Raw genomic sequence first — 25,494 nt, 5'->3', positions numbered from 1 at the left:
TTACTCAGCAAATATAAAATATAACTAGTCTTGATAAAACAGCACTTTCATCTGAGAAAATCACTATACAGAGTAATAAATACTGTCTAAATTAACTAAGCATTCAGCTATTTTTGTAACAAATCTCAGATATACTAACAGATGTTGGAAATAGAAGAAGAATAATTACTTATATTATAACATAAGTTTGAAATTGTTATGAATGTAGGTCTAGACCAATCTTGCATTAGATAATATTGGATGTTTAGGACACCACATGGCCATATCTCTGAACATATAAGAATCACATGATTCTCATGAATTGTGAGAATCTTAGTGTTCAGTCTTCTAGTTAGCAGATCTATATGTTACACATGACTCTCTCTCATTAGTTGTAAGCCTCACACCTATTTAGTTCTTTTGTACCCCAAATCTAGAATAATCTACAAAGTCTATATCAGGTCTTCTTCTAATATTCTGAACACTCCAACGTAGAATTGCCTAAATTAGTACAATACCATCAAGACTTATGAGATAAGCCACAACAACACTTTATGTTGCAGACCTAATAAAGATAGAGATCAATATAAATGAAATGAACATTAATAAAAGTGCTGGTAGTAGTGAAGCTATTATCAGCAAGATATCAGCAAATAATATGAACAACAGAAATGCACCTCTTAATGTTTCAGATGAAACTCAAAGAGAAGAAACTCTTAAAGAAAAGAAGACACATTTGCAAAAGAATCTAGCAGACATATTGAAGCAGAGTATGATGGGATGCCTCATCAAGATAGGTGAGTTGGTTGATGTGGTGAGAGTGCAAGAAAGGTGAAAAATCACAACATAGTAAGAATAGTAATGGTCAAGTAGTAAGAACAGAGAAGCATGCCTTAACAGATGCCTAAGCTCATAAGAAATAATAGTAGTAAGGAGCCCATACTAATACAGGCAGCTCTAATAAGAAACAGTAACAAGTTTTATGAACAAGAGATCTTCATATTCTCTAATTAATAACCAAACTAATAATAAAGAACAAGTGAGTGTGTAGTAAAGTACAAAGATGCATGAAGGTGTTGAGCAAGATGCAGAAGCTATAGGTGATTTATATAGCTCAGAAATAGTAGCTGGAGGAGTTTTGCACCTTGGACTGGAACAATCTTTGTCCTAATATGGTACTGGAATCCCCACTACATTTCCTCCTGGCTTTTAATGTTGGTGTCCCCTGACAACAAGCAACATATGAAACAAAACAAAGACAATTTAGTAAAGAAAATAAGAGGATAAGAATTAGTAACAATCTGGTAAGAAAAGAGATAGAAAATAAGAATAAAGAGAGTAACAGCAGCAATTTTTAATAGTGATTATCATGATTCTCTTCTTTCATCAAGTTCTTGAGAGAAGAAGAAGGCTGAACTGACACTAGATTAATATTATTGTGCATGCAATGCCAATAGAATTTGTTACCAAAAGCTTTCTTTTCAATTTAGTATATCTTGACAATGGCATCCAAAGCAATTTGTGTGGTCTTTAGATGCCAGTTATTAATGAAGTTCTGAGCCTTCTTCTCTTCTGGTCTAAAGAGGATATTGAGCTCCTCAATCACTATAAGATTGTTTCACCTAATTTGGTCTATCAAGACATCTAATATAGCTCCTAAGCCTTGCAATTGAATAGCAGTAGAGAATTAATATAGAACTGATGTGTAATGGTTTGAATAGCTGAAAGGTGATGATGGCCCTGGAACTAGATTTCTATATATGGTGGAGAGCTGTAACCAGATACCAGCTTTATTAACTTCAAGATGTTCATGGTTCTTCTGGATTGCCACATATCAGAGTAGTATAGTATACTGGATCTTTTTGCATAGACTGTAAGCTTCATGAGGCAGCAGAGAGCTTGTAATTTGAACATCACCAGATTTGCAAATAATGTTAGTCCATCTAATACCAAATTTTCTTTCATCATCTTTGATATACATTGTATTCTTAATGTAGTGAATATAGCCATCAGTAGATAAGCCTTGTTCTTCAACTAGTTTCTATTAATTCTCTAGATAGTTATGTATTTCTGGCAAGATTTCTGTGCAGTTGCTGAACTCTTCTGTCATTAAGATCAAGAATTCTTGTATCATGTTAACACCCCTTCCAGTAGTAATAGCATCTGGAACATTAATATTAATATGGTGAAATCCAGTTTTTATCTTCTGGCTTAGCATACTTGATGTAATATGGATAGGAGATTAATTTTCAAGTGCAGTCAGATCTTGTCAGCATGTATTATAGATAGTATGCAGAGTCCTGGCACATGAGTTGTTAGCTAATACTGTGGTACATTGTTCTCAACCATCTATAATTATTGTGACCTTCCATTATTTGCTGATAATGGTAGTACATATTATATTCACCATTGACTCAAGTGAGTACTGTGGTGGTGATACCTTGTAACTTATTGTTCCACTAGCATATTAGCTGGAGAATAACAACAGATTCAGTAGTCTCTCATTTCTTCTAAAGATTGCTGGTGATGAACTTGTTAACTTCAGTGATCTGTATGTATCAGTTAAAGTTGAATATTCTCATGTTTGCAACCAGAGAGATAATTGGCTGATGTTTGAATTTGTAAATGTCTAAAGCATCTTCAGCTCTAGCCAGTTTATTTGCCAAATGGAACCAGAGGTAGATGCTGTTATTGGTCTTGACTGAGTTAATGTTGTGATGATTCCTATAAATGTGAGCCAAACAGTTGAGAAGCTCCTCTCTATTAAGTGTGCAAGTTTGCAATCCAAGTTTTGAAGCTATTAGTTTTGCATAGTTATAGTATAGATAGATATCAGCTTTCTTATCACTAAATGTCTTTTCTAATTGCTTCAGGATGTGAATAACCTTCAATTCTGAACACATTTTAATACTCTTTATCTTTTGCAGGAGTTGCTGTTCAAATTCATGGTAATAGCAAGTACCAGAGTGTACTGCCATTACAGATTCTTCATGCTTGTGTTGAGGTATCTCTTCATTACTTTCAGAAGAAATAATGAACTTGTCAATATTATCTAAGTCTTGAAGAGTTTAATGTACTAATATGACTGCAATTCTTTTACTGTAATGCTTTGAAGCTTCTGATTAGCTGGATAAATTGGCCAGCATGCTGGTGAATTTAAATGATAGCTGTAATTGGCCAGTTTCAAATCCATGCAATCTAATTAACATCATGCTATATATAGAGGCTCCTGACACATTACAGCTATGTAGTATAGATATTCCACTTATTGAAATATCTCTTGATGATCTTGAAAACTGTAGTTCTTCTAGTAGATCTTAGAAGCTGCTTGCAGTGGAAGAACTTCTAGTGATATTCTGAATTAAATATTAGGAGCTAGATGACTGTAAAAGAGTCAATGGCTGTAGAAGACTGTAGTTACTAATAATAAAATCTTGCTAGCATAGAGCATCTCTTGAAGAAAGTTTGTATATGTGATTGACTTCTTTGTCAGCTGTTGTATAATTGTCTGGCAATATAGCTAAGCTTTAGCAATGTCCAGCTTCTGTAGCATCTAGTCTTTGGAGCACTGTGCTGTTAATATTATTAGTGAACTTATCCCAATTCTTGTAGATATTTAGAGTATAATGAAGCTTTTGTGCTATCTACAGACTCTTTACTTTTGACTATATAGCATCAATTCTGTCAATACTCTATATAGTGACAAGTCTATTCTTGATCTTTTGCATATCAATATAATGTTGTTTGACATCCAGAGTAACCTTTTAAGTATCATGGAAATCAGCTTTAAAATTAGTGTATGTAACATGTTGTCAAGCTCTGAATCTTTTGATATATCAATAGAAATAGGCCACTAAGTCAGTAACCATGTCAGTTACTTGCATCAGTGCATTCATTAGCTTGATCTGTAGGCTGTAGTAATGGTGCAGAGCTTGATTATCAATGTATTCTATAGCTGCTGTTAGATTATTGAAGAAATAGCCATCCAGATTAACTCCACTGTCTCTGGTAATAACCAGGCCTTGGTTTTCAGATGCAGGGGCTAGAGGAGGCAAGTTGCTTTGTCCAGCCATTTTGAAGAATATCAGTAATCTAAAAAGAATTGCAAATGTCAGAATAACAAAATAAAAGGCAAGAAGAAGTGTTGAAAATGTTGAATCTGCAAAAAGAATCAAGCTTGAATGTAAAAGATAGTAAAGCTTCAGAAAAGAAAAATGAGTCTTTAAATATTTTCTGAAAAATTCAGAAAAAGTGAAGGCTTCTGTAAATAACAAAGAAAGAGAAACTTTCTAAATAAGCAAGCAAAAACTTCACTCTGCAGACAAATAGAAGAAATCTCTCAAAAAAGCAAGCAAAAACTTCACTTTTGCAAACAAAACACAATAAATTAAACATTTTGTGAAGGTATAACAACAGCAAAACTTCAGTCATCTGGTATAACAGTTGATAATTGTGTTTGCTCTATTTCTTCTCAGTCATTTTCATTTTTGCTTTTACTCTGATTTTGGTCATCCTCCCCCCTATTCAAGAAGCTAACATCTGAGGAACTGCTAGAGAGAAGATTAGGCTGGCTTCTTGTGGCATATCTTTGAGAAATATTCTCCATCTCTTTATCTGAATCTGCTGAGCTATTACTGAACTGCTTCATTCCAGATCTTATAAGATACTTCTTTAATCTGCTTTCTGCAATAGATTCTTTGATTTCAGTACCATCTAACTCTTCAAGATGATAGGAACCTAGTTCTTGATTAGCAGACTTAACTCTATAGAGTTCTAGTTATCAAAAGTACAGGATGTTGTTTCTAGACATATTCTGTTCTTCTTTAATATTGTGAAGCAAGACAAGATCTCCAGGTTGAAGAGAGTTGATCTAAATATTATAGGTATCATTAAAGTATTTCTTATTCTTAGTACATATTCAGAGCTGATAATGTGCTGCTTCCAGAACATTCTCATCTTGTTGTTCAATTTGACATGCATGCATCAGAAGAAGGTCTTCAGTTATTTAAACATTTCATCATGAAATTGTTTGCCAAGTGAGAATCTTGAGTTCAACCAGAAGAACTGTCTTCTGGCCCATTAGCAATCTATAAGAGAAGACACCAGTACTAGCCTTAGTCATCATTTAATTCACCATCAGAATTACAGAAAGATGTTTAATTCAATTTCTTTCAGTATCATTGGTAGCTTTAGCTAATCCATCAGCCAAAGACTTATAACCAACTTCCACCATATCATTTGCAGGAGAATTATAGGGTGAAATAATAATATATTTAATGTTGAATTTCTTCAGTAAGGTCTTCACAACATTCTTATTTTCTGGTTCTCCATCCATAACAAATTTGGCAGGCAGGCCCCATCAACAGATGATATTCTTATAAAGAAATTTGGCCACAGCTTAAGCTGTTGCCTTCTTCAATACTCTAGCTTTCATCTATTCAGTAAAGTTACATCTTGCAATAACCAAATAATTTTGTTCTTGACAGGAAGGCATGTGTTTGATATTCACTCTAACTTTCTTTTAATAGATAGAAGTCCAGATAGAATGAAGCTCTTCACTTAATCTTTATAAATCTCTTTGTTGATATTGAGAACAGTGCTTCATATAAGCAGACATGTCTTTATACATTTCTGACCACCAGTATCAAGCTTGTAAGATAGAGTATATTCCTTCTCACTCTTTATAATCAAATTCATCATGCATTATGTGTAAAATTTGTTTATGTTATTCTTTGTTATTCACAACACATCTTAGAGACACACCAGATCCTGCTTGCCTAAATAGTTAATCAGCCTCCACCACATATTTAATTGCTTTCTTTTGAAATCTTGTATACTCTTTTCCTTCCATGTCTAATGATTTTGATAGGGTGGTTAGATATTGTGCAATTTTCTCTGATTCTTCTGAATATGTGAAGTCCAGTATTCTAAGATCTTCACTATCAAGAGCTCAGCCAGCTAAAACTCTTATAGAATTTATAAAGGTAAACAGATCTTCATCTTCTTCAGATTCAGGTTGTTCTCTAGTACCTAGTTCTTGGTGAGATAGTTCATCAGCAGCTATGTGTTTTGTTCCAGGAACATGTTTAACAGTAAAGTTAAAGAGATGTATTCAAGCTATTCAATTAGTAATTAAAGCTTCTGGAACATCTGTAGCAGTCCTATTAAGTTAGGTGACAAGAGTTTTTGCATTGATTTTCAAGATAAAGGGTACTCCATAAATATAGTATTAGAATTTCTTGAAGACTTTCAAAACAGCTCTGCATTCTTGTTTGCCAGCATCATATGTTTTCTCTGAATCATTCCATGTTCTGAATTTGTATTATGCAGAATGTTGAGCTCCTTGTTGCTTCTGAATAATACATTCTCCCCATTCTAATCTACTAGCATCAACAGTCATAGTAATAAGCAAAGAATCTTGTCCATAATTAATTAAAAGAACAATAGGAAATGAACATAACTTTTCTTTCAAAAGTATAAAGATATCATTTTGCTCTTCAGTTCATGACTATATAATATTTTGTTGAAGCAGATAATGTAAAGATTTGATTATCCAACTGTAATGCTCTATAAGTATTTGAAAATATCCAGCAAGCTCTAGAAATTCTTGTAATTCTGTAATGCTTGTAGAAGTAGGCCAATTTGCAATTTTAGCTATCTTGACTTCCTCAGGTTGTTGTCTGTCATAGTTGCAGATTCATCTAATAACATTGACTTCAGACATGCAGAATTGAGATTTGGTGCTGGAGATTCTAGCTCCAGAGATTTTGACAAGCTATAGAATATAGTTCAGGTTCTGCAGATAATCATAAACAAATCTTCTTATTTCTGAAAGAACTGTAGTTTCATCTTTGACATATAATTTTTTTACTTCAAGATCATTTATAAAGGCTCAAGCAATCTCTGGAAAAACTTCTTGTATAATCTTCATTATTCTACATTGAGCTTGAGCTGGTGAATTTGTTGCCTCTTGGACTAAAGTTGTATGATGAAAGAGCTCAATAGAGGTTGCAATGGCTGTCATATTCCTGCTCTCTTTAACTAATGGAAAATTATTGTATTTAGAGAACAAGTTGTATAGACTAGCTATAACAAGTCTGCTAAAGTTTTCATCATATTCATTAACATTAGAAGAAATAAAAGCATCTCAAATAGTAACTTTATTGTATATATGTGCTGTATTAACTAAATAATATTTACCTTTCTGTTTCTTTGCAACCAGAAAATAGAAGTTGATATATGAATTACAACAAGACTTTAATATTTTAGCTTCTAACCTGTTCTGAATGATTTTAATTAGCTTATTATGTAGAGCACAAGAAATTCAGTAAGTTTTAGTCTGCCAAGCTTCATAAGACTCTGTTTTAATAATCTGCAGAGGCAAGTATTCAGGATGAATGTCACATAAGTCTTTGAATAATTACACCAGCACCCCTTCACATTTATAAAGAACTGATATGAAAAATTTCTTCTCTTAACTTGTTAGTTCAAATTCAATTTTGAGCTTCTCAATTCTCTCATTTGTTAGCTGTTCTCCAACAGAAAAAAACACAATTCTAGATCTAATGTGGTCATCAAATTTACAATTAAACACAACACATTTCTTCTCAGAATAATACTTATTCAAACAAACATCTACTCAATTATCTAGATCTTCTGATTTGCTTTCATCAGATTTTCCAGATGCTAATGATCTTATCTTATCAGCTTTCTACTTATAAGCAGTGCACACTCTCCAGACTTCTGAAAAAGATAATCTGATGTTCCAGCCACTATTGAAAATGTCAACTTGACACAATTTCTTTGTGATAAAATTGTGATTTTTGTTCAGAGATGTGTAAATTGATCAAGTACTTTATGAAATAGGTTTTTGAATTAAGCTGGAATTAATATCATGTGTATAATGTTTGCAGTAAGCTGTAATGCTGTCTGGATCAGGAAGTGGAGGATGGAAAATCTGAACTCTTAATGCAAAATTATTCTTGTTCTCTGATTAGTTTATTTGATTCACCAGTACACTGGTCAATCTGATTAGACTTAGTGCACTTTTGAATTCACTATTGCTGGAACTATGTTTCTTCTTATTACTATAGTTACTAATACTGGTGCTGCTGCTAATGCTTCTGACTTCTTTATTCTTTTCAATCTTCTGACCTTCAACCTTCTCATTATTAATTCTTATATCCATTATCTTTGTTGCATTTTCTTTATTCTTATCAGGCCTTGTATTCATGGGCACCTGCCTGATTAAATACCTGTTAAATTGTTTAAATGATTGCTGTTTAATTTATCAGTTGCATATCTTATGTTGCTTGAGTTTAGCTTAAAGTCTTCAAAAACTAGATAATGTATTTGTTTCTTATTATAAATTTCACAGTTCACTTCTTCATCATCTGAGATGTTGCATTCCCAACAGACAGCAAATTACCAAGATCTTTCAAGAATAAGTTGCTGATTCTCTCTCTTGAATATAAGAAAAAGAGTATAGGTAATAATATCTCCAATCTGAACAGGCACTTTGTCACAAAATATGTAAAAAGAAGCAACTTCTCTTATTTGAACAATCATAATTACTTGTGGCTTATTTTTCATTGGCAGATTCAACATTTCAGTATACTTCTGAAACAACAAATTGATTTCTGAACCAGTATTGATCAATGCTATTAATTCTTGTTGATTTATAGTAACTGATGCATATAACAAATGCATTTCATATGCTGTTTTAGATTTTAGTATTGTAAGCTTTAATGTAAGTTGACTGGAATTAATCTTTAGCTCAGACTGAACTGGTTTGAAGACTTCAATTTTTGTATAGCTTTTACTAGTACTGTTATTTCAACCTGATCTGAAGAACACTTAATAAAGCTTCAGCAATACATCTATAAGCTTCTTGACTGACACTTTAACCTTCTCATTGAGAATTCAACCCATTAATTTATTAGCATCTGTTGAATTACAGATCTGAGAAAATAAATGATCTGTTGCAGAATATCTTGATCTTTGTTTCTTCATAATCTTGTTCTGAATTTCAGGCTTCTTCTGATTGATTGATTCAATATCTTTCATGATATAATCATTAACACTAGCTTGATTATTCTGATAGGTAATAAATTGTCCAGTATGCTGAGTATAGAGTATTGCAATCTTAGTTTTTTGACTGTTCTTAGCTTCTCCAATAGTTTCAACATTAACTGATGTTCTTTCTTCCAGTGATTCATATTTCTTATCTGAATCAGATTTTCTATCAGATATTAGATATGCAAGTAATCCTGCTTGAACCTTCACACTGATTAAATTTGCTGAAGATATTTCTTCTTGCTGATTGATCTTTTTTTTAGAGCTTGTTAACTCCAGAATCACTCATTTATTCTCTTCTATAGACTGTACAATATACATGTTCAGTATTCCAGATTTAGGAGTAATAACTTAATAGTTTTAACCAGAAGAATCCATGCATAAGTTCTCTTTATTATTAATATGACAGTACCTGTTATTCACATCAGATTGGTATTCATAATACTGAGATTGACAGTGTCCAGATTTTCCACAGTAAAAGCATGAGAAACATGTCAAAATTCCTTTAGTTTGAGCTTCTTCTTGACCACTAGAACAATAGCTTGTCATCAGCAAATCATTTTAAGCTACATAAGAATTAACTAATTGCAGTTAGGTGTTCTCTTGTACTGTTGCAGAATTAGTAGTCACATTTATTATATAATTTGGTATAAATTTCAGAGACCCTTCTCTCTGCAGCATATAGTACTGATCAGAATTCTCTTGTATCTGATTTGACTGTACTCTCATGGCCAATATCAAATTTATAAACTTGTTAATCATCTTTTCAATTGCAGCTTTAATATTGGTGCTCTCAGAGCTCTTGACTTTGAATTTCAATTCAGATTCTTCAGTCTTTACAGAACTAGCTGTTTTCTTCAGAGCCTTAACTGTAGAAGATTTGTTAGCTAATTAATATTGCTCACCAAGCTTTTCTATTTTCTTCTACTTCATTTCATCTTCTTTAAAGATCTTTCTATTGCCTTCATACTGGTCAATCAAATCTATGGTCACTTGAACAACCTTCTTAAAATCAATAGATAACATATTATCTGAAAGATTGAGCTTTGTCTTGTTAATAATCTTATTCTGAAGCTTCTCAGGCAGTCTCTGAAGAAATCAAGACATCTTAGTGAATTTATCAAGTCTTCCATTGGCTTGTACTGTACTGTAATAGTAGTGTATTCTTGAATATAGATGTAAATGTTGCTATCTCAAGCATGCAGTTTCTTTGTAATTACTTGAAGATAATTTTAACAGTAAATCTTGTAAGTAATGTTTTGATCACAAAATTCATAAATAATCTCTTTGAAGAATACTTTCCAATTATCTTTCTTGTAGTCTTCTAAGGTCTTCATCCATTCTCCAATTCATGTAACACAGTACCTAGCCAACTGTTTAATAATGTTCTTAGGATCAATTACTTCATGATCCTTGCACATTTGATAAAACCTTTCAACAAACAAGATAGCATCTCTGCTGTTAAACCAAGATGCATTTGCCATACCAGGGGAAGGCATAGAAATGTGAGAGTGAACCACAATTCTTCTGTTCTCACTCTGTAATATAGTTGTGTACAATTCTGTAGTATCTTTAATTATAGTTGATTCTGATTTCTTGATTTCTTGATCTTTAATCATGTCACACAGTATGTTCTGTTGTTTCTCAATAATTCAATATCTTTTCAAAAAACCTATTTATCAGGCAAGCTTTAGATAAGAGTCATTCAAATCTAAGCGTCCTAATCTTATTTCTTAACAAAAACCTGATTAGTACTGTATTTCTAGTCTATAAGATCTTATCTTGAAATAGTGTATTGCTTCATGTGTCTCAGAATTTGTTTTTCTTTCTTGGCAGCCATCAAATCACTGCATCATCATCTTCAGGTCTCAGCTTGGTCACCAAATAAAGCAGAATATGATGAGATGCCTCATCAAGATAAGCAAGTTAGTTAATGTGGTGAGAGTGCAAGAAAGGTGAAAAATCACAACATAGTAAGGATAGTAATGGTTAAGTAGTAAGAACAGAGAAGCATACCTTAACAGATGCCTAAGCTTATAAGAAATAATAGTAGTAAAGAGCTCATACTAATACAGGCAGCTCTAATGAGAAACAGTGGCAAGCTTCATGAACAAGAGATCTTCATATTCTCTAACTAATAACCAAACTAATAATAAAGAACAAGTGAGTGTGTAGTAAAGTACAAAGGTGCATGAAGATGTTGAGTGAGATGCAGGGGCTATAGGCAGTTTATATAGCTCAGAGATAGTAGCTGGGGGGGTTTTGTGCCTCAGACCAGAACAACCTTTGTCCTAATATGGTACTGGAATCCCCACTACAATATGTAAATAAAATAAAATATGCAGACTGCAGAAACAGATTAAACATAAACAGAGATTAGTAAGAGATGATTTTTCTTTAGAATTTTTCTTATAAATATAATTAATGAAGGAATTAGATAACTTTAAGAATATGAAATCTTTAAAAGCATCTTATTATTATAGCAAATTGCTTGACAAGTATAAAAGATAACTAGCCTCAATAAAACAGCATTTTCATCTGAGAAAATCACTATAAAAAGTAACAGATGCTGTTAGAATTGACTGAACATCCAGTTATTTTTATGATAAACTCCAGATGCATTAACAGATGTTAGAAATAAAAGAAGACTGAAATGTGGTGTAAGAATAATATTAAACTCAGGATAACTCACTGTCAAGATACAATGCAATAATATTATAATACTACTCAGCAGAAAGATTAATTAATATCTTCATTTTTCATGTACATTACTGAACTTGATAAGTTACAACATTAACTAAAGACAGTTGTGAAACTATAAAAACAAGTAACTCTTATTAAGTTTATTCTAGAAAAGAAGAAGTAAAGACAGAATAACAAGAATCTGAATAAGAAGAAATAGAAAATCTTAATCTCTCAAGAAAGAGATGTATTTTAACAGAATAATGAAGAAAAACTTTTACAGTTAAAAAAACATCTGTAAAACCAACTTTCAAAGATATCTGAAGAGAAACACAGATAATAAATGAAGAAGAGACTCTATCTAAGATATGATTAATCAGATTATCAAGTGAAGTTTTGTTTAAACAGCTTTAACAAGTTCCAGCAGATAGATAAAAAGAATGAAAACTGAATGAAGACTAAAGCTATAAAGCTTATGCATGAATCAGATCAGACACTAAAAAGATAAGATATTAATTCACTAGAGAAGGCAAGCAGGCATAGTATGTGCCTGTTAACTATACTGACTATACTGTTGGGTAATTTTACAGAACAAGCTGTACTGTTGGACTCAGATACTATAGTGGACAGTATTTTCTATAAACTGGCATCCCAATTGGACTGGGATCAGCTGGAGGTATCTATAGAAGTTATTGAGATGTTGAACAGAGCTGAGACTGACTGATATAATATCTATAAGGCTCAACTCACTATAATAAACTCCATGAGAATCATGAAAGTAGTAAGACAAATGTTTGCAGTAATTAATATAATTAATGTGAATATAGTTCTAGACATGCTATAGTTGGAAGATTTCAACCCAGATATTAACTAGAAGAATAAGATATGATGTTATTAATCTTTAAAGAAAACAGTAGAACTTCTGAGTACAAATAAATTTCTTTAAGTAACATATATCAAGAATAAACTCTTCTATACTATTTTTGTATCAGATAATAATTAAGTTCTGACAGAAGTGCCTGAGTAATTAAAAAACTATAAAAATATTTTCTCAGAAGAAAAGACAGCAGAATTACTAGAATTAATAAAGATTAGTTATCTGATTATTCTTAAAGATAGCTGCAAATCTTTATACATATTAATCTATAAATTATCACTCAAGCAGACAGAGATTCTACAAGAGTATATTAAGAACAAGCTCTATAAGAATTAGATACATTCATTATAAAGTTCAGCAGAGACTTTAGTATTGTTTGCACTCAAGATTAACAGAGAACTCAGACTCTGTATTAATTATTATAATTTTAATACAGTTACAGTAAAGAACTGTTACTTTCTGTTATTGATAAATAAGATGCTAAGCTGGTTAGCAGAAGCACACTACTTTTCTAAAGTAGGTCTACATGATATCTACCACCAGATTAGTATTAGAGAAGAGAATAAATGAAAGATCATGTTTTATATAAAGTTTGAAAGTTTTAAGTATCTTATTATATCTTTTAGATTATCAAATGCACCAGTAATCTTCCAGTTTTATATTAATAGAGCACTGGCAAGCCTGATTAATATATACTGTATAGTTTATCTAGATAATATTCTTATCTTCTTAGTCTCAGAGAAGAAGCATGAGAAACATGTTAGATTAGTTATAAAGTATCTAAGAGAATATCAGTTATTTGTAAAGATTGCTAAGTGCACTTTCAAAAGATAAATAATCTTATATCTTGAATATATTATTAATATCAAAGATATTAAAATGAATCCAAAGTGGGTACAGATAATTATAAAGTAGTCTTTACCATGAAGCTTTTATAATATTCAGATATTTCTGGGTTTTGTGAACTTCTATAAAAGATTCATATATAAGTACTTGATTATTGTAATGCTGTTGACAGATCTCTTAAAGAGCAGTAAAAATAAAAAAAAAAAAAAACTTTTCTTCTGATATTTACTGTCAGAAAAGTGTTTCACAAGTTGCAGATAATCTTCTTCAGAGAGTCTCTTATTCAGCACTATAATTCAGAATGTAGAATACATCTGAAGATGAATACTTCAGAACATGCTGCACATATAATATTGCTACAGCTGTTTGAAGATGAATGGCATCTAGTTGTCTACTAGTTATTCAAGTTTGACCAGACTTAACACATCTATAGCATGCTGGATAAGAAGATGTTGATTATTATCTGAGTATTTGTTTATTGATGGCAGTACTTAAAAGAAATAAAGTATTCTGTAAAGATTATTATAGACCACACAAATTTTTATTTGTTTAAGAAGTTTACAAACAAGATAGTACAACAATAACATGTAAGATAGATTGAGATTCTCTACTGCTCTGAGAAGCATAATTCAGCTAACATATTATCATGAAGACTGAACTATGTTAAACTAGAAGAGAACATCAGTCTGCTGATGTAGATACTTAAATAATATGATGCAAGTGATGTTTCAGAGCAAAATCTATTTGAAGAAACTTTCTTTAATAAAGAAGATATTTAAAGATGATATAATACAGATGATGTTTTAAAGTGAGGCCTATTCAAAGAAACTTTCTTTAATAAAGAAGGTATTTAAGAACATACTGCTTACACTGTTCAAAATAGCAGAGTAGAGATGATGCAGAGAAGACCTGATGGCATCAAGACAATAGTTAAGTTAGTTCAAGAAGCACCGGCCAGAGATGCTAGAAAGACTTAATAAAAGAATTACAGAAGATTCTGAATTCTCTGTATGTATATAAATACAGCAATAAAAGACAAAAAGATCTATAATAAATTAACTGTAAGCATGTTGAATCTGTTGCTAGAAGTATAGAGAAATAATCTCTCTGTACAAGCAAGATTTACTAAGATAGAATTCCAGCAGTCAGAGTAGAAGATAGACAAACAAGATTTTTTGATAAAGAGCAGCAGGATCTATATTTCCAGTAATTTAGCTCTTAGACAGAAACTACTACAAGTTCATTAAATTTATTTGTTGATTACTTTGATATAGTGAAGATGTTTGTTTTGCTTTAGTAAAAATACAAATAATACTTAATAAGACAAGACATTCAGACATACATACATAAATACTAAATCTGCTAATAAGAGAAGACTTTAATACACAAACTATATGAGCTGCTCACTTCATTGCTAATATCTAGTCATCTCTGGTATTTAATATTCATGAACTTTATAACAGATCTTTTTCTGAGTAGAGAGGAGAGAAATCTATATGATATAGTTCTGATTATCATAAATTAATTTACAAAGCTTGCATGTTTTCTTGTGTATAGAAAAAAGATTAATATTGCAAAGATGGTAAATCTTTTACTGAAGAAGATATTCAAGAACTTCAGATTTTCAGATAATATTATCTCAGACCAGAGATCTGGCTTTACAAGCAAATATTAGTCAGAGCTATATTTTCACATAAAAGTTAAATAAAAACTTAGCATGACTTTTCACTCACAAACAGATAGTCAAACAGAGATACTGAATAAGATCTTAAAAAGATATCTTCACATTTATTATAGTTATAGACAAGATAATTAGAAGAAATAACTTGTATATGCAGAGTTTACATACAATAAATCAGAATACTCTGTAATATACATATCTTTATTTAAAGTAATGTACAGCTTTAAATCTAGAGAACCAGACAAGACTCAGAAGTTAATCAATAATATACAGATGATATCTAACAGAAGACTAAGAATAATCTTTATATTAAGAAATAGTCTGGTAGAATATTTAACAAAAGTAAAAGAAGATCAAGTATAGTTCTATAATTACAAATAACAAGACAAGATGTACACATCTGGTGATGAAGTGATATTATTATCAAGAAACTTACAAATAATATACTCTTTTAAAAAGTTAGATAACAAGTACTACAGGCTCTTCTCAGTAGTAGAAGCCATAGAAAATAATATATATTAACTGAAGCTCTCTTCAAGCTATCAGATTCATAATATCTTTCATGTCTTATTGTTGGAACTATATTGCACAAGAAAGAATAAGGTGTTAATGTATTCTTCTACAGTACTGGTGAATGATTATCATGAGTGGAAAGTAGACAAGATTCTAGGCAACAAGATGTGCTATTGTAAGAAACATTACCTAGTAAAATAAAAGAAATTCTCTATTAAGAAATCAACATAAGACCCTGAGGAAAATCTTGAAAACACACAAGAAGTTCTTAAGAATTATCTATAAAAGAAGCAAAGTCATTCTAAGACAAATAAACTTACATACATTAAGAAAGATAGATGTGATAAAAAAAAAAAAAACAAACATGAAAACCATAACACATCTACAAAACCAAGAATTTAATAGCAAGAAGATGTTCCACAAGAGTACTCAAGATGCAGCCACAATAGTAGTAAACCAGCTATAAACAAGCAAGACTCAGAAGTTGTGGAAATGTTTGACATAATAATAAACAGTACTGTAATGAAAGTAGGCATAACAGATAAAGAATCACAAGAAGAACAAACTGTATCTACAACACTTCAGAAATCAGAGAAGATAACATCAGCCAGACAGTTAATAAAAGATATAAGATTGATCTAAACAGAGATTAGTCTCACAACAAGTAAAAATAGTAAAGAAAATCCACAAGACTGCTTTCTGTAACACTCTAAAGACTTTTGGCTTCATCTGTTAAACAAGTAGTAAAATAATCAAGTGAAACTCAGATATTTCCAATCCCATTCTCTATCTGGGACAGAACAGTACAGACTGAAGTTATTGAACAAGAAAGCTCAGATGAACTATCTTTAATAGATTTTATTTTGAATATGAGGTTTACAGTTTTGGTTTTACAACATGATGCAGAATGACAGTACTTTGTAGAAGATTCTTCAAGACAAGAAGTAGTCTGACAGTAATGATGTTTGGTGGCTTCAGAATCAAGTTCACAAAACTCTCACACAAGTACACTCATGTATTTTATATTGTACAGGTGATGTGAATCAGTTATATTGAAACTATAATATTCTTCTCAAAGCCTTAAAAGCTGAAAACAAGTTCAACAGCAGATTCTGGAACCTATATTCATGTCAGAATAACAAGAGAGACAGATGAAAAGACACATATATTATAACAGATTCAAGTCTGATATTCTAAGCAATATGCATATGATTCTTGACTGGTATTTTATATATATGGTGTGAATTTATCTAAGCAGTCTGTAAACATTAAGTATATACAGACAGAATACAGAAGAGCATCTTTCTTATTATAAGAAATAAAATCTAATAATAACATCATTATGAGCTAGATTAAAGAAATAACAACACCCACATCTAGACAAAGTAGAAGAAGGAGAAGAAGAAAGAGAGTGAAGAACTCTCTATTTATATTCATACAGTAATATACTAAAGTTGCTAGTTCTACAACTTGTTAATAAACAAACACAATAATAGACAACAGATAATATAGTAACTAGACAAGCAAATAAATAAAGAGACAATAATATGATAAAATACTGAACTGTTGTAATAAAATAATTAATATTCTACAATAAAGAATACAAAGAATGTCTACTACAACCAGTAATGATATGCATGCAGGATGTCTATATAGATAAGTAATAGAGATGCAGAAGTCTGCACATTGAAGAATCTACAACACTCCACCAATAACAGAAAAGCTATAATGATGTATGAAAAAACAATCTTGATAGCTCTATATCTTGAAGTCTGAGACCTCTGGAGAGGAAAATAGTGTTAAAAACATAGATCTAGATCAATCTTGCATCAGATGATGTTAAATGTTTGGGATGTCATGTAGCCATATCTCTGAATGTATAAGAATTACATAATTCTCATAAATTGGGGAAATCTTAGTATTCAGTCTCCTAGTTAGCAGATCTATATATTACACATGACTCTCTCCCATCAGTTATGGGCATTGCACTCATTTAGTTCTTTCATACCTCAAACCTAGAACAATCTACAAAGTGTAAAGTTTTGTATAAATAGCTTTAACAAGTTCCAGCAGACAGATAAAAAGAACAAAAATCAGGCAAAAATCAGAGCTATAAAGCTCATGCAAGACTCAGATTAAATATTAGAAAGACAGAGTATTAATTTAATAGAGAAGGTAAGCAGATGTAGTATATGTCTGTTAATTATACTAACTATATTATTAGATAGTTTTACAGAACAAGCTACACTATTAAACTTAGATATCACAGTAAACAGTATTTTCTACAAACTAATATTCTAATTGAACTGAAATCAATCAGAGATATCTATAGAAGTTATTAAGATATTGAATAGAGCTGAGGCTGACTAGTATAATATTTATAGATCTAACTCACAATAACAGACTTTATAAAGATTATAAAGATAGTAAGATAAATATTTATAGTAATTAATATAGTTGATGTAAATATAGTTCTAGATATACTGTGATTGAAAAACTTCAATCTGAACATTAACTAAAAGAACAAAATATAATATTATTAATTTTCAGAGAAAATAATAAAACTTCTAAATGCAAGTAAATTTCTTTAAGTAATGTATATCAAGAACAAACTCTCTTATATTATTTTTGTATCAGACAACAATCAAGATCTGACAGAAGTATCTAAGTAGTTAAGAAATTATAAAAATATTTTCTCAGAAGAAAAAATAGCAGAGTTACTAAGATTAATAAAGATTAGTTATCTGATTATTCTTAAAGACAGCTGCAAGCTCTCATACATACTAATTTATAAACTATTACTTAAACAGACAGAGATTCTATAAGAGTATATTAAGAACAAACTATATAAGAATTAAATATATTTATTATAAACTTCAGCAGAGACTTCAGTATTATTTACACTCAAGATTAATAAAGAACTTAGACTCTATATTAATTATTATAATCTTAATGTAGTTACAGTAAAGAATCATTACTCTCTGCTATTAATAGACAAGATGTTAAGTCAGCTAGCAGAAGCATACTACTTTTCTAAAGTAAATTTACATAATATCTATTATCAGATTAGAATCAGAAAAGAGAACAAATAGAAAATTATATTTTATACAAAGTTTAAGAGTTTTAAGTATCTTGTTATATCTTTTAGATTATCAAACATACCAGCAATCTTCCAGTTCTATATTAATAGAGTACTGGCAGGCCTGATTGACATATTCTGTATAGTTTATCTAGATAATATTCTTATCTTCTCAGTCTCAGAGAGAGAGCATCAGAAACATATTAAATTAGTTATAGAGTATCTAAGAGAATATCAGTTATTTATAAAGCTTGTCAAGTATACTTTTAAAAGATAAACAATCTTATATCTCAGATATATTATTAATACTAAAGATATTAAGATAGATTCAAAGCAGATACAGATAATTATAAAGTAACTCTTGCTATAAAATTTCTATAATATTCAGATATTTCTAGGTTTTGCAAACTTCTATAAAAGATTTATATGAAAGTACTAAGTTATTGTAACATTATTAACAGATCTCTTGAAGAGCAGTAAAAATAAATAAAAGAGAAAATTATTTCTTCTGATATCTGTTATTAAAGAAGTATTTTACAAGTTATAGACAGCTTTCTCTAAAGAGTCTGTTGTTTAATATTATAATTCAGAATATAGAATATATCTGAAGAGAGATGCTTCAGAATATACTGCAGATACAATATTACTATAATTATTTAAAGATAAATAATATTTAGTTATTTACTAATTATTTAAGTTTGATCAGACTTAACAAGTCTATAGTACATCAGATAAGAGAATAGAGTAGTATCCAGTTCTGGAATTTCCTGTTCTGGTCCCAGATTTCTGTCCTAATTTCTGTCCCAAGAACAGGATTAGGTTAAAGCTCAGCTCAATAAAATGGAACTGGGTTGTTTAACAGTGTATTGGAACAGTTTCATGAGAGCTGAGATCAGAATGAGATTGGAACTGGGATCAAAATCTAGCTAATAGAATGAGCCTGGGATCTGGCCATGACAAAATAGAATAGAACCAGAATTTCAATATTGTATATGAGACAGGACTGGTAAAGTGTAGAATAGAACTGGAAATTCTAGTTCTATTTGTGTTGTCAAAAAATAATGAAATTTGATAATGATTCTAGTATAATTTTATCAATTTATTTAACTTTGGAAAAGTAACAAAATTTAGTAATGCTCTTTATATAATTGAATCATATTACAAGCTATTAGACTTTAGCTACTTGAGTTTATCTATTAATAATGTTGACACATTTTCTGTTTCTTGTTTAGATTAAGTAGTGGATTTAGCAGGCTTGCAATCTCTTTCTGTATAATCTCTGAAATATCTTAATTATCTTGATTATCTTGAATGACTTTCTTGGCCAACCTTTTAAGTAATATGAGTACTTTATTCAGCATATATATCTTGTCTTTATGTTTAAGTAGCATAATCTTCTTGATTGTAGATGCATGAAGCTGTAATTATTGATAATGATATGTATTCTGAGTAATATTGAAAATCTGTTCTACCTCAACTTCTGTTAAAGATACAGTCAGAATATCTCTTGTTATCTGAGCAATAGTTAAAAAATCAGGCTTTAGCATTCTTTACTGAGAATTAGAGCTTGAGATGATGTCAAATTCTTATTATTTAAATATTACTTTATTTTATGTTGAAAATTTACTTGTCTTTAATAAAGTCTCTCAAAAATCATTTACTTAATATTCTAGAGAAGTTAGCAGAGAGAAAATCAGAATAATACTTATAATAAAATATATATTATTTACATCAAGTATAACTTCTCTTGACTATTTATATTTCTTATAATACTTTTTGCAAAACCTTAAAATATATTGTTGATATGTTTTATGCTTGTTACTAATCTAATTCTCTGAATCATATACTCTTATATGATGTAATGAATGGAGAGCAGCAGCTACAGCTAGCAGCTTATTTTTTGAATACTCAGTATCACTATAGTATTTCTGAAATTTCAAGTTAACAGCTTTAATAGCTTCTTTAATATTCTTTCTTATTATTAACTGTTAGATCTTCTTCTTTTCTCTTTCTAAATCCTGGAAAAGATGATTGTAGATTATCTATACTAGATGAATTATTGGGCCTGTTATTTTGGACAGTATCTTGATAAATTGACTGAATAACTGCAACAGTTTAATTATATACTTTATCTGCTTCCAGTCATGATTTAATAAGCAAAGCTTTTAATATTTTAGTGATAAGTTCTAGATTCATGAGTTCACAGCTTGTTAAAGCAACAAGATACAAATATATATTTTATAGATGAAATTTTATCTTGTGCAAACATCTTGAATCATCTTGTACTGATTTTCTTATTGATATTCTTGAAAATGTGCAGTAAGTTAGAGAGAAATATTAGTTGTATTAGCAATAAGATAAATTTATTATTAAGTAAAGATTAGTAAATTAACTCAAGTATATCAAGACTATTACCAAATTTTATTATCTTTTTAAGAGTATTTGCAAATGTATTTGTTGATGCTAGATCATCAGTAATTAAGCTTTTATTAAAGATAGTAAGTAGAGTATTATTATCTGGCTAAATCTTGAGATTGCAAACCAGCTCTCAAACCACAAGTTAAATTACATAAGCAAGACAGAGTATTATCTTACTATCTGCATCTTAATTAAGTTGTTCAACTACTGCAATGCTAGTCTTAACTAATATATAAGATGTGCTTGCATAATATTATTATTTAATATATTGTCACTTGTAATTACAAGAAGATTACTCTCAAGTCTTTATACTGCTAATAATTATTAAAGAATCTCTATTATATTCTTACCAGTATAAGTACTCTCTAAACTTTCAAAATTCAGTAAATACTTATAGTACTTCCAATTCTTTATAATGTAATAATTATTAATTGCCATAAAGATAAGATTATTGAAACTTGTTTAATTATTTACTGCTAGAGATATCTTGATTATTAGATTATAGTTAAAGAGAAGATTTTGAAATAGCTAATTATACATATTATTTATAATCTGATATAATGTTTCTTGTGTGGATATCTGTAATACTATTATAGAGTTGAGCATGATTATTAATGTGCAGAATGCTGAATTCTTGATAGTATAAAATAAGAGATTCAAGAATATTAATGTTTGTACAAGCTGCTGGAGAAAACTATCTTGATTATATTTGAGAACAGGCAGATCTAAATCTGTTTGAGAATGCTTTAAAAACTGTTGCTAAAATATCAAGCCTGTTACTAAAATTTGTTACATTTGGAAAATTAGAATTCATGACCTATTATTATGTTAACCAGAGTATTACTCTGTCTGTCATCAGTTTTTATACAATCTTTGCTAATTAAATGCATCTTCGGACCACTTGTACTGTTGTCAGAAAAGCTTGAATAGCTGAGAAAGATTTAATAATGCTTGCAAATTACTTCTGAAGTACTTTTAGAATACTCTGCTATCTGATTGAATTTTGGCTAAAAATCAGAATAGTGTTGCTTTTCCTTTCAGTTAAGATCATCATGCTTCTTATTCTTAAATCAACTAAGCAGCTTCAGTAGTTAACTATTAAGTAATAAACAACTTATAATACTGCTTCTTTCACAATACAAATTGTTTTTTTTCCATATTAAACTATGATTAATTCTGAAGAAATCTCTGTAAATTTTGCTTATTTACTGGCTTTAACTATTTAATTAGGTTTTTTTTTTTCATAATTAAATTGATTTTTCCCTGAGTTCTGTCTTAATCAAAAAAGTAACAAAATTTGATAATAGTTCAAGCAAAATTTAACAAACTTCAGCTAGTTAGACCTATTCTACTCTGCATAGTAATTAACTACAAAATTATTATTATCTACAAAATAAAACATTCTTCTTCAGAAAAATAAAACATTTTACTAATTTAATAACACCTCATTCTCAAATTAATATAAAAAAGAATTAAAAATCTAACTTTCTTTTCTAAATATTAATAATTTAATTATCATTCATCTTGTTGTTCTTATTATTCTTATTAGAGAATACCACAATCTTGAAATCATCTTTCTTCATCTTCTCTAAGACAGATAGACTATTGTTATCTTTCATTAAACTCTGTAATTAGTTTAGAAATTCTCTTATCTCCTTCTCAACTCTCTCTCTTGATATACTGACTGCAGCAAGATAATTATAATCATGAGTTATGATCTTGATCTCAAGCTTGACTATTATTTGATGAAACTGAATCTGCTTATATGCAGTAATAGAATACTGCATCTGACTTGTTTTGATCTAAATATGTCAGAATTATTACCAAATTTTATTACTTTTGAATTCTATCTTCTTGTTCTGCTGAGCTTTATTCTTAATTTCTGTAGTCTTTTCTTGATAATACTTCTTCTTCTTCTCTCTTTTTTTTTACTGAGAAATTATAAGGTGGTGCTTATAGTACTTCTTTGACTTGTTCTTGACAAATTACTTGATTATTAACTGTTTAATAACTTTATTCTTAATCATATTGTGATTCTTTTTGCTGCTATTCTGCCTGTAATAAATATCAATATAATTTAATACAAATCACTAAGAATGTATATTACTTATGTTTAGCTCAGATTCTCTTTAATATATTATAATGTATCTTGTAATCTGTTTCTTCTGTCTTAAATATATTTTTTTAATAATCTTTCAAGATCTGGCAGTGCTTCTGTACTGCATGAGTCTTTTCTCTTATTAAATATTGTTTTGGCCTCATCTTTATGATTGTATATGAGAAGTTGAATTGAAGATACTATGTAATGAGATTATAAAGTGTATTAACTAACTACTTGTATAGAATAGTTACTATATACATTGTTTATATTCTACAGACATGTTGCTATAGACAAGCTTAATATGTTGTTGCTATGCTAGCTACAGCATAATAAGAATATGAAGTGTATTGATCAAGTACTTGTGTAGAATAATTACTATACATATTGTTTACATTCTACAGACATGTTGCTATAGGCAAGCTTAATATATTGTTGCTATACTAGCTGCAGAATAATAATATAAGATCAGTCTCTCTTCTCTTCTCTTTTTCTTTCTCTTTTTCTTCTTTTTCTTCAGAATTAATGTTAATAATTTTCTCTCTCTGTGCTGATTTATTTACTACTTTTTGATATCTCTCTGTACCACAAACTGTACTGTAATAATAGATTAAGTTAAGAGATAAGTGCTTGTAGAATTCTGCTCTGGCACATATTATTTACTGACAAGATATTAGTTTTTCTCATGTGCATTTATTTTGCACAGCTGGAGAGAAGTAGCACAAGACTGTATTGAAAGAATAAGCTCTGAAGAAGAATAATTAATGTAAAGCTAATAAAGATGTTAATCTGGCCAACTTTAATTAAAAGAATCTCTACTTCTATCTCTCTACTTATAATTAGAAGTCTAGCACTTATATATCAAAAAGTAATAATTTTTGATAATGATCTTGATACTAATTGATAAAATAAATATTATCAAGAAAATCTGCTACTTCTACAGCTCTATCAAGCTAATTCTTCTGGCAGCCCTGTTTTAGTGATTGATTTGGAAAATTACTTTGTTCTGTTATCAAGAACATAAATATTACTGGCAATGTACTGCTATTAAGTTACTTCAGAAGACTGCTAAAGTAATCTTGTGCACTTTCTTTAAGTGTAAGTTATCATTAACAATAGCACCAATAATTATACTAAGTAATATAAGCTCTGTTATGGCAATAGTGTACTGTAAGCATGTTATAGTTAATGCTGATAATCTGAAGCTTGTTCTTGGCATCAGTACCATGATCAGATTAAACTATTTTAATCTAATTGATGTGCCTGATCATTTTGCTCCAGCTGTCACTATCTTCCATTCTGCCATCACCATCTGTTATCTGTGTGCTGCCTCTGTTTCTGCTCTGCCCACTACTATCTCTCTGTCTCCCTCTGGTGCCAACAGAGTCTCTGTCTGTCACATGGCAGGTATTAGAGCCCCTGTCTGGTTCACAAAGCTAGTTCTGGAGAAGCAGAAGAAGAAGAAAAAGCAGAAGAAGAAGAAGAAAAAAAAGAAAGAGAAAGAAAATGATGATAATAATAATAATAATAATAATAATAATAATAATAATAATAATAATAATAATAATAATAATAATAATGACAAGAATAATAATAATAATAAGAATGATAAACTTGTTATTTAGACAGTTTCTGATTATTTACTGGCTTTAGCCATTACTTAGTTTTAATACTCTGTTTTTTTCTTTTACAATCAAATTGATTTTTTTAAAAGTTCTGCCTTTATCAAAAAAGTAATAAAATTTGGTACTAATCTACACAAAATTTGACCAGTTTGACTCTTGATACAATAAGACTGGAAAACCTGGTTCTATTCTGGTTTCACTATAGACTCAGCTGGAATGGGAAATGGAAGTCTATTTTCTCTGCTAGAATAGAACATGGGATATAATTTTCTATTTGAGGATAGAACCAGGAAATAATTTATAGAATAGTGATGGGAAGAGAATCTCAAGCTCTTGAGTAGAATGAGACATGGAACTGAGATTTCATATTTGGAATTCTGGCTGTTTCTAAATTCAGGACTGAGATCAGCTTCAATGGGAAATGAGATTCTGTCCCAGTTCTGAATACCAGTCTATAAGAGAATATTAGCTATTGTTCAAGTATTTATTTATTAATAACAGTACTTAGAAAAAACAAAGTATTCTGTAAAAATTATTACAGATTATGCAAATCTTTATTCATTTATAAAGCTCACAAACAAGATGATATAATAATAATATGTAAGATGAATTAAGATTCTT

General features: G+C 30.0%; 4 protein-coding genes across 4 annotated transcripts; 1 reads left to right on the top strand and 3 right to left on the bottom strand.

Moving 5' to 3' along the window:
* Nucleotides 1–2,537: 2,537 nt before the first annotated feature.
* On the bottom strand, nt 2,538–2,957 carry CIMG_13125 (uncharacterized protein; the record flags this gene model as incomplete). The annotated part of the gene is made up of 1 exon (XM_001243338.1): nt 2,538–2,957. The coding sequence occupies one exon, from the start codon at nt 2,955–2,957 to the stop codon at nt 2,538–2,540; it is 420 nt and encodes a 139-aa protein (XP_001243339.1).
* Nucleotides 2,958–8,901: 5,944 nt separating this feature from the next.
* Nucleotides 8,902–10,080, bottom strand: CIMG_13124 (uncharacterized protein; the record flags this gene model as incomplete). Its single annotated transcript, XM_001243336.2, has 4 exons — nt 8,902–9,220; nt 9,467–9,583; nt 9,743–9,918; nt 10,048–10,080. The coding sequence occupies 4 exons, from the start codon at nt 10,078–10,080 to the stop codon at nt 8,902–8,904; spliced, it is 645 nt and encodes a 214-aa protein (XP_001243337.2).
* Nucleotides 10,081–22,658: 12,578 nt separating this feature from the next.
* Nucleotides 22,659–23,177, bottom strand: CIMG_13123 (uncharacterized protein; the record flags this gene model as incomplete). The annotated part of the gene is made up of 3 exons (XM_004445408.1): nt 22,659–22,775; nt 22,836–22,952; nt 23,163–23,177. 3 exons carry the CDS (start codon nt 23,175–23,177, stop codon nt 22,659–22,661), a joined length of 249 nt encoding a protein of 82 aa, XP_004445465.1.
* A 1,225-nt stretch (nt 23,178–24,402) lies between these two features.
* Nucleotides 24,403–24,873, top strand: CIMG_07231 (uncharacterized protein; the record flags this gene model as incomplete). The annotated part of the gene is made up of 1 exon (XM_001243334.2): nt 24,403–24,873. The coding sequence occupies one exon, from the start codon at nt 24,403–24,405 to the stop codon at nt 24,871–24,873; it is 471 nt and encodes a 156-aa protein (XP_001243335.2).
* Between the last annotated feature and the right edge of the window lie 621 nt (nt 24,874–25,494).

This window comes from Coccidioides immitis (genome assembly GCF_000149335.2).
Source record: "Coccidioides immitis RS genomic scaffold supercont3.2, whole genome shotgun sequence".
NCBI classification, from domain to species: domain Eukaryota; kingdom Fungi; phylum Ascomycota; class Eurotiomycetes; order Onygenales; family Onygenaceae; genus Coccidioides; species Coccidioides immitis.
This window is presented reverse-complemented; position numbering and strand designations above follow the sequence as displayed.